The sequence below is a fragment of the Hyposmocoma kahamanoa genome, unplaced genomic scaffold (assembly GCF_003589595.1).
Source record: "Hyposmocoma kahamanoa isolate Upper Pololo Valley unplaced genomic scaffold, ASM358959v1 65, whole genome shotgun sequence".
In the NCBI taxonomy this organism is placed as follows: domain Eukaryota; kingdom Metazoa; phylum Arthropoda; class Insecta; order Lepidoptera; family Cosmopterigidae; genus Hyposmocoma; species Hyposmocoma kahamanoa.
The window spans coordinates 1901573-1912381 of NW_020653853.1; the positions used below are offsets into that span (position 1 = coordinate 1901573).

A 10809-nucleotide genomic window follows, 5' to 3' on the forward strand; every position below is an offset into this window, starting at 1 on the left:
GAGTACTAAAAAAACCGACCTCAAAAGTACGTGGAATTACGTCTATTTGCTAAGTTTTATTGAAATATCTCTTAGTGCGCCACTATACAGGACTTGACATTGGAGATAATAAAAATAGGTTCTCACTACGACACTACTCAAAGTATATTCATATAGTAATTGGAGAAATAGCAAAATCAACCATTAAAGTAATTGCTCCTAAATTAAGGTTAGGCGCTATTTATGAAAATGAATCTTCATGCGTGAACAGCCACCCTTCGAGGTGGATGATTTTCTTCAAAATGAAATGGGACCACTATGGAAGTACCCCCTTTCCAACAAAAAAAGAATCATGAAAATCGGTTCACAAATACCGGAGTTATCGCGTAACATACATATAAAAGCACATACAGAAGTCGGTTAAAAAATAGAGTCCATGAAGAATCGCATTTTTTGTCCATGGTTGCCATATGGTTGCTTGTCAATAATTGTGTAACTTCATAGTCACACTTATGTCAAACGTGTATTCATGTTGGACTGCATCATCGAGTATATAACCAGAAACAGAGACGAAATGTCATTTAATTTCTTTGAAAACTATTCTGCCATATCATTACGATGACAATTGCGCTCCGATTGGCCAGCCCGAATTCGAAACAATTGTCGGGTGTCGTCATTTGTTTTACTTCAAACCGACCAGTTTAACTTGAGCTTTGCTATAATGGAAGAAAATGTAAAAATTACATATTTACTGAATATTTGAAACGTGATTCCGTTTGTTTAGTAATTAGATATTTTGATGTTTTTCCCTCACCTCCGAATGCAACAGCCCACCGTAGTTAGAGATATTATCTTTATTGCTATAAATACAGAATATTTTTGGAATATATTGAGACGCACACACAGGTCAGTTATTGGACTTGTTCAGTTTTCTAATTTGTGATTTCAGCGCAAACGAGAGTTGATATTTAAAAGTGATATAAGGCCTATTGACCTGATAAGTTGCCAGGGATGAATGGCCCTTATTTCGTCTCTATTTTTGGTTATATACTCGATGGACTGCATATACACGCTGTTTGTTATAAGAAGGCCAATGTCTGTGCTGTTGACATTGCATAAATAACAACAGCATAAATAAATAGTTCAAATGCCTGTAATTTTTCTTATATCGTGTTTTTCCTATTTCGAAGAATAAAATGTTTATTTATTTAAACAAAGCATACAAATTGTCTGTATAAATATCTAAATTCATAAATTAGAACAGCCGGAGAACGACGAGGTTTATCGGGAGCGTAGCGGGTGGAATTTCAAAGTCAAAGCCAGAGGGAGGCAGGCATGTGTGCGTATCAAAAACAAGAAATGGTTTTGTTCGTGAAATTACTGTTTAAAATTAATTCATGGTAGTGTAAGCACACGGAGTGTAAACAGATTCCCAGTTGAGCGGAGTTCATATAATTAAGTAAACTTACATGGAAATTATCATCCCTAAAGTTATCAGCTCGTTAGGCACAAGACCCCAGAGGGCGGTGTTTCTTTTCTTCTATATTAAGCGTATATTTTTTTATGTAAAGAAGGAGGCTAACGGACAGATGAGCCACTTTATGGCAGGTAGTCATCGTTGCCCATGGTCATTTGCAACGTCAGATGAGCTGCTTATCCGTTGCCAGCCTTTGAGAGCCTTGTAAATACGCTTTTTGAAGAACCCCATGTCAAAGCGCAAAGGAATATACAATTTAATTGAAAAGTCATATTATAAATATGAAGAGTGCGTGTGAGATAAAGACGTATGGAAAGACGGCATGGGTCTAGATTCCAAACAAATTTGATGCAAAGTGTATTCCATAGCATTTAAGTTTATTTGAAAAGAGCAATCTCTAGAGTCTTCTTGCTCGTTCTTCTCAGGGAGGTCAGCGCAGTGAACGAGCAGTAACTTAAAGAATGATTTTTTAAGCTACTGCTCGTTCACTGCGCTGTGTTCTAAGTGAAACAATAATTTATTCCTTTTGTTTCACTTTGAATTTGACTTTAGAAATACTTCAGGTGGAAGATCATTCCACAGCTTGCATCTTCGAGGAAGGAATGAACGGATGCCTGCATGGTCTTTCAATGCCACGCAATTAAGATGTGGTTTTAGCAGCAGTAGAGCACCTTGTGAAAGGTTGTCCAGGAAAGTACTGCCACCTGACCTATTTCTGCCGCCGTGCAGTAATGTCAGCATTACTGTGTTCCCATTTTGAAGGGTAAGGATGCCGGTGAAATTACAGGCACATGGGACTTGTCAATTTATGTCTCAAGGTACTCTGAGTGGCACTGCAACTGTTACGGACAGGCGTGTCGCTTACCACCAGGCGCACGAATTGTTCGTTCCGTCACTTGGTATTATAAAAAATAAATACATTACCTTTATAAGAAATACGAGGACTGTCGTTTTATCTCATCTTTTGGTAAAAAGAAACGTTAGCAAAATTCATATGTCTTCGACAAACACATCGTAAGTAATAGGGGTTAAAGTATGAAATTGCCGATTTGTACTGAAAATCTAAATTGTTTATTTTTTAAATTTTTAACAAATTTATTTAATCAAAATAGTTGCCATTATTATCTATATATTGCTGCCATCTAATGGGAAGGTTATTAATGCCTTTGCGATAGAACTCCGACGATCTAGACTGCACAAACTGTGTGAAAGCATTTTGTACTGCCTCCTGGGAAGAAAACTTCTTGTCACGTAGATACTGTCCAAAGTAGAGACTGTCCAAATCACGAAAAAAATGGTAGTCCGTTGGAGCAAGGTCTGGTGAATACGGAGGATGACGAATGGTTTCTAACTGCAGTTGCTGAAGGGTCAAAATGGTTTCTCGTGCTGTGTGAGGTCTCGCGTTGTCGTGGAGCAATAATGGTGAAGATCGATTCATGAGTCGGGGCTGTTTTACTGCTAGTTTTGTCAACATGGTTCGGAGTTCGGCACAATAGACATCTGCCGTTATTGCTTGACCAGATCCGAGAAAACTATAGTGAATAACACCATGCTGAGACCACCAAACAGTTACCATTACCTTTTTATTGGTAAGTTTTGCTTTAGGACACTGTTGTGGCATTTGACCTGGGGTCAGCCATTGCATTTTTCTTTTCCGGTTATCATAAAGAATCCACTTTTCATCACATGTTACAATTCGATCCAATATTCCTTCATTTCTGTACCGGTTCAACAAGGCAACACAAGTTTCAACACGCGTTTCTTTCTGCAGATCAATCAAATCATGAGGCACCCATTTTTCGTATTTTTTTATTTTATTGATTTGACGCAAGTGAGTCAATATTGTGGGTAAGGTAACGTTAAACCATGCCGCTAATTCCTGGGTAGTTTGACTAGGATCGGCTTCCACTATCTCTCTTAATTCATCGTTATTCACCTGTGTCGCCCACACAGGTGAATAACGATGTCTTCCTCGTGCCTCGTTCTTTAAGTCGAATTTCCATCACGAAAGCGTTTAAACCAAAATCGCACGGTGCGTTCATTAGTAGACCCCTCTCCAAACGCAGCATTGATATTGCGGGCTGTTTCTGCCGCGTTAGTTCCGCGTCGGAACTCGTATTCAAAAATCACTCGAATTTTCGCAGTGTCCATCTTTCTTGTCTAAATTGAATAACAAAAACAATTGAAAGTCGATACTCAAATGTTTCAAATTAAAAAAAAAAATTTCATTCGAAAACCTCAAACCATGAAGATTCTATGAAAATTCAAAGAACCTATTGCAATAAAACGGCAATTTCATACTTTAACCCCTAATATTAGGAATTGTTAAACGTGTGTACTGCAAAATTCTTCCTAGACCTTAAAACATTTGGCTTAAAATACATGTTTTAGCCCAAGAACGTTATGTTGTATTCTTTGGCAGCACTTTTTTGTTAAATTAATCAGTTCGCCTTTCTCCATGGTTAATTCCCAAAGGCTAGCCAGCATGGCGGCGTTAGATACCGGCTTAGCTCTTAAATAGTTATTGATTCAATAGAGGAAGAGGGAGGGACAAACGAACTTCAATGCTTGTCTCATTAATGGGTTAGATATTAGTTCTCGTGGATTATTAAGTAATATGTAACGAGTTTTGAAAACCTTAGTTCTATATATTTTGTTACTTTCTATGATTACACAATGCTTCCTGTTTGACCGCCATCATGTATGTGCGCTTTTGAAAATTTGTTACCGCTCACGCGATGCGCTCCTCCTACTGCAAAATGGCGGCTATTTGGTTTCGCAAAATAGAAAAGGATTCAGTTTAAATACAAGTTTTTATGAATAAAAATTATTATTCTGCATTGCTAAATAAATACCCTCCGTACTACCAACAAAAACATCTCAAATAAAATGCAGTAATACACCGCAAATCCTGCACTTAAAAAGCACTAATGAAATTTTTGGTGTACTTGGATAAATATGATAATATTCCGCTTGAGTGGTTCTAACGTTTACCATGAAATTACTCCTTAAAGTATAGTTTATAAACATTTATATTCAGGGTAAACTTAAAAAACGCTACTTACGGTATGTTTTCAATAAATAAACACCGAAATCACCAGCCCAAACAATAACACACACGATTGTCGTGACGTATTTTTGAAGTTGTTTATTTTTTTTAAATGACAGACCCAGGCATTAAAAACTTTATGGTTTGCTAGAGTAGTTACCGAAATAGCAATTAGTATTAGTTCTTTTACCTGTTATAACTTCGATATCCGATAAATCGGTATAAAATCATCACCGGCACCTCTAGGTGTGGTATGCGTCTACCGCTGCATGCATCGCGTGAGCGGATAATCAACATTAATACAAGATTCATATTACAAACAAACGAAGACTAAAGCGCGAATGACGCTCTGTATACGATTTTAATGCCCTATAAGTTCGGACACTTTTTAGCGCGGACCCGACGTCCATATAATTGTAAGTCAATGTTTCATTCAGTAATTTTTTGAATTTTCAAATCGTGTTTTCTCAGTCCCACAATTTTGAGTTAAGACAGTATTCCTTGTGTGCGATATACAATATGTACAATTATTACGTGTCTTTCTTAAGTTTTTTTTTTATAGGAAATGAAACTATTTTTCCGGATTTAAATCGCTTATATTTGTTTTTTCAAACAAACCGACGTTTCGGGCCCTTTACAGGTCCCATGGTCACGGTTGACTTTTTTTTATTATTTTATTATTTTTTTTTTATGGAAGAATTGTAAAAATTTTACAAAAAACTTTAACACGTGAAATTAATGAGTGTGTTCTATTTTAACATAGCTGTATAGTATGGAAATTAACTCGTATCAAGCACGTTTTAAAAAAAAATCGTCCTACCTTCAGTGGATTCGGCTAAGGCGATGACAAGAAGCGCACAAAGCGCCGCACATCGCGACACACCTCGCATCTGAAATAAAACAAAAATACGTTAAAACGATTAACGTAAACTTAAAATGGAAAAATAGTTTATTTTCTACCATCACAAAGCACAAAATTCTTGTTACATACATTAATACTGTTGTAGTAGCTGATTATAGTTTGTGCTGGAAGCTGGAAGGAAGCTGGAATCTAAAGTAGGTCGACGAAACCTGTGCTATAGCTTCCAGGCCTCCACACCACGGAAATAATCACAGACCACATAAATGAAATAATTATTAGCGTGCGTGTGTGTGTGTGTGTTAGTTTGTTTGCCCGGGTGCTAGAAAAGTTTAGGTAGTAGACATTTTATGTTATAACTCGTGGCAGTGGCAATATAATTTTTTCTACTCCTAATCTGTCAATTATAATTTCATTTTCAATCGCGCTCCTTGTAGTTCCGAACCAAAATTCTATTGTCTATATATTTAGCCTTCGTCGTATAAATGATTTAAATTCTAATACTAAAATTATCTCTAAAATCTATGTGTTTCGTCGGCGATAAGTGATGCTGAAGCACTTTCTAGCCTGGTTTTCTGTCTATTTTTGTTGCAGTCTATTTTTGGGTTCTTCGCTTGCTGAGTGGAATATTTAAAGGTTGTTTGAATATAGGGATTAGAACAGTCCACTTCTCAATCAAGAAACAACTGTACACTCACTGAGCTACCTCCGCTCTTGTTGCATTAATTACAGTATTTTTACATAAAACTTCATCCTCCCTGTTTATTATTATTATAAATACCAAGTTACTCAATTAAGACTATCGTTTACACCTAAAGACAATATTTTTTAAAACAACGGCTAACCCACCTTTAAATTTATTGCCAGGAGTGTTGTTTAACCGTCAGAAATATAAATAATTGATTAATTTATATTCAGTAATTTTCTTGTGCAAATTCTAAGTCAGCAAAAGTAACGATAATAAAAATGGAAGCTTACATTGACTTACAAATAAATGGACGACGGGTCTAATACAAAAACTATGAAAAAAATGTCCCAAGTCAACGTATTTAAACGTAGTGACATGTAAAGGAATATGAAAAAGCTAAAACGTTGAATTTAAATTGTAATGTCATCGCAGTACTGTCTAATTTTGCTTGCTTCGCTATCAGTCGAACAAACGAAGACTAAAGCGTGAATGACGCTCTGTATACGATTTTAACGCCCTATAAGTTCGGACACTTTTTGACGTCCATATTAATCATCGGTAGTAGTTTCTAATTTAAAAAGAAATAACAAATTATGAACTGTTAACATAATTTAAACTTTATCTTATTGTCACATCGTTGAAAGTTAAGTACATACTATTGCAATTTACGACGTTCTGAGTTTAAATTGCAATTTCAATCAATGTGCTGCCATCTAGCGGACAGTTAGTTTACTTAGTTCTCTGGGTGATAAATCTGTCATAGATTTCTCATAGATGGCGCTACGACTAAAAAGTCGTTGAAAGACCAAGTACAAAGACACGACGCAAGCACATAGAAAACTTCGTGAGGTCCGTTGGTTTCGTTCCGTGGCTTAGTTGGTATAGCGTCTGGCACGGTATGCAAGAAGACGTCGGTACGAATCCGACCGGATCGAAGGAATTTTTTCTGAGTGTTCGATCTTTGTATTAATAATTATAACAAACTAGTGGAGTAATTTCACAAAAAATAATTGAATATCAATTCAATAAAAATTTAATTAAATAAAAATTTATTACAATTAAATAAAATCACCACGGACTAAACGTGCTACTATCATTTTTGCACTCCAAAATTGCAAAATACGGCATTGTTCTTCTTTTTTATAAAACTAAGTAAACATCTCGTATTCGTCGTCGTTCAGCTATTAACCGCTAGATGGCAGCACACTGATTGAAATTTCAATTATAAACATATAAAGTCAAATTGTCGTAACCTGGTTTAAAAGGTGTTGAACTGTTAACGACACGCCAACAGAGTAAAGTCTACATTATTACATTAACATTCCAGAATTAATTTGTAACATCACAATTTTTTTCTTCCTTGTTAATAATAATAATAACATGTCAGACAATAACAAATTACATAGTCTCAAAGTAAAGAATATCCTGTACCATGAGTAATAATTTCGAATGCTAAGAAGTTGCCTAACTGGTGAAAATTTTGTCGTCTATGTAAAAAAAAAGAATCATAAGAATTAAGTGCAAGTGCTCGTAGGTCGTAGCTACGAGGTCGCTACACCACGCCGCTACAAGGGCATAATTGCTACGCCATGATTGCGCCGTCGCGCCCAACCGGACAACAACTGAATATTCTGATTAAAAACCGGTAAATTTTATAAAAATAAGAGTTATTAAACCTGGCTATGAACAAAATTATAACAAAAAGGCTTAGTTGTTGTTTATTTATTACCTTAATGTTTTGGAGACTAATTCGACATTGCAGAAATTTAAGTGACTGCCCACACTTTAATCGTTTCTTATTGAGTGGATGTACCCAGCTTCCATTTCTCTTTCGAACATCGTCTTTTAATGTTTCATAAATGCATACTATTTCTAATGGATCCATTACACTATTGCGACACAACGTTTAAAAGCAACTGAATAAAATACATTTTTCTGGCGCTCCAACCGCATTTCGGTCGAGCGCAAAAAAAACGCAACTCACAAAATGTCAAAAAGTGTGCTCTGTATGCTGCCAAGATTATATAATAGAGTCCCAAAATCTATCCGTGAATTACATGTAAATTTGTTTAAGAAAAAATGTAAGCAGTATTTAATTGATAAATGTTTTTATAATATAAATGATTATATGAATACGAGATGGGTTTAGGGCCCAATTATAATTGTTTTTATATCTGGTAAGATTACATAAGATTACAGATGTATTTGACTAATTTATGTTATTATTGACTTTCATTCATTTTTGACATGCGCATAGTTTATGGAGGCTTACAAATGTAAATTATGTAAGTTTGACATTAACATGATTTTTCGCTTTATTTTTGACATTGTTAATTTTTACTAATTTTTATTATATTTTTTCTTTACATATTTACTAGTTTTTGACAGTTTTTAATTATAATATTTTGTACATTATGCGACCACCACTAATTATATTTGTATGTTTCGACGAAACTGGTTGTAGTACTGTTATTAGTAGCACTGTTAATGTATTGAACTGATCTGATGAACTTATTGTACCTACTTCCATAAATAAATCGATCTTTATCTTTAAAATTACGCTCATCTGGCTTCACAGTAAGAGTGGTTACACACGGCGAATTCTAGCAGCGATGCAAACTGAAACGCGCCTTATACCTTATATTATTTATACTTGCAATTTATAGGCAATTGTATCGATGCAAACACGCGACTGCATCGTGCGATCGCCTATAAATCCGAAGTGTAGCGATGCTAACGCGCGTTTGTACGATGCAGTCGCGCCTGTGTAAATATAGACGATTCTAGTAATAATAATAATAATAATAACACACACACTCAACATAGCCCCGCACTAGGGAAACCCTGTGTCGCGGGTGCCATGGACACACATATAGACAACCACAAATTACACCCAAACTCACGAGAGAAACAAATGTAGGTCATACAAATATTTCTCCCGGCCCGGGAATCGAACCTGGGACCTCTGCGTGGCAGTCCGGCATGGTAACCGTTCGGCCACAGAGGCAGTTAAACTAAAAAAATTAGCGACTGCATCGCGTTTGCATCGCTGTTAAAAATCACCCTGTGTAACAGCTCTAATTTCTAATTTACTTAAATGTACTCAAAGAGATATTTAGGGAAACGGGGAGAAAAGGTTGAATTATGATAAAACGTGTATTACCCTCACCTTTGACCAGATATACCAGAACATATAATTGAAACCAAAAGACGGTTGAAGTGATTCTTTTATCAAATTAAACGTCCTGTATATGTGGCCAATGATTCATATGGACATAGTTATTACAATTCAACCATTTCTTAGCTTACCTCTAAATAAGTCCATGAGATATGTGTATATTTAGTTCCAATACCTCTAAGGGGAAATGTATGCTATTTCTTTAGAGAACATTCTTGCTCAGTAGAATGTATAATGAATGGATGACGATGGTAATAATATTTGATATTTCCTCAACAAGGCTGATAGCAAAATTGCGTGGATAGTTGAACAATCCTTTTGAAAACTGTTGAAGTTCTATCGGTGTAGTTGTTCAAACTATGAACCGAGTCATTTCATGAAATTCTACTCATATTCCTTCCAACGCTTTGTATTATTCACGCTTCAAGAACACAAAGCTATCTAGAATATTCCCGTCGGTTTGAATTAAATTCAGTTCTTTGTCCGTTATACGCAGCCGGAACTTGAGAGAGAGATTAAAATTATGATGACACTCGTCAATCTGGTTACTCGAATGATATTGAAAACTTTGACCGTTCTGAGCCTGGATAGAACCGCCAAAGGGTGTTACAAGATTATTGATTTTGTTACAAATTTTGTAAGGAATTTACATTTAATAGTACGCCGTCTTAATGTGTCACTATAAGCGACTAAAAATTTATCAAAAAGAGCTATACTGAAATATTGTTTTTAGGAGACTAGTGTTCTGTAATGGCTAATACGTTGGTATTATTTTTATTTTAAATAGGACATTGTCTTTAAGGGTTGTGACGCGTCGCGCCGGGCGCGATTCGCCACAGCGCCGGCCGATCATGCATCATGGAAAGTTCTGCAGACCGACGCGAGCGGCGCAGGCGTCGGCGGGCGCGAGGCGCGCGCGCGTCGCGCTCCGTAAGCGGAGACGAGACTATAAAAGGCCGCCAGCCGGAGCGAGAGGCACTCGTTGGGGGAGCTTGCTACGGTAAGAACCTCCACCGGGTGAGGAGCTGTTGAAGAGTAACTGCAGCGCGTGACCAAGGTGTGCCCAGACCGTGCGAATTGCTCGTCTTCCGCCCCCCGTAGGACTGTCCTCCCCCGTCCGTCTCCTGGATTGGGCAGTGATTGCTGTGCGTGACCAAGGTGTGTTCAGGCCGTGCAAATTGTTCACCCTTCAACCCCGTAAACCTAACCTTTAGCTCACCGCCGTCACTAGATTAGTTAGGGTAGTAACCCCGCGTGGTTCAATTGTAAACCGATCAATAAACGATCAATGTTAAAACTTGGTGTTGGTTTCCTTCGTTAGTTTAAGAATAGTGTGCTTGTCCCGACCGCACCCCGGGAATATACATTACAGGGTTTTAAAGATAATTCATTGTGAGACAAAATAAGCGATAATGTTTTAGTGTGTTATCAAGTTCTAAATTCGATTGTTTTTTGTGTGTGCATGATAAGCGATTGCTCCGGTTTTTGGGAACCGATTTCGATGATTATTTTTTTGTTGGAAGGGGAGTACCTAAGTAGTAGGTTCTATTTAAAGTAGAAGAATATATTCCACCTCTAA

At 36.7% G+C, this 10809-nt stretch overlaps 1 protein-coding gene across 1 annotated transcript in view; it reads right to left on the reverse strand.

Moving 5' to 3' along the window:
* LOC113231487 (Ig-like and fibronectin type-III domain-containing protein 2) overlaps positions 1 to 10809 on the reverse strand; it is a 109365-nt gene that overhangs the window by 66907 nt on the left and 31649 nt on the right. Inside the window, exon 2 of the mRNA XM_026465813.1 lies at positions 5326 to 5395. Within this exon, the coding sequence (XP_026321598.1) occupies positions 5326 to 5395 (70 nt within the window). The remainder of the gene's footprint in view (positions 1 to 5325; positions 5396 to 10809) is intronic.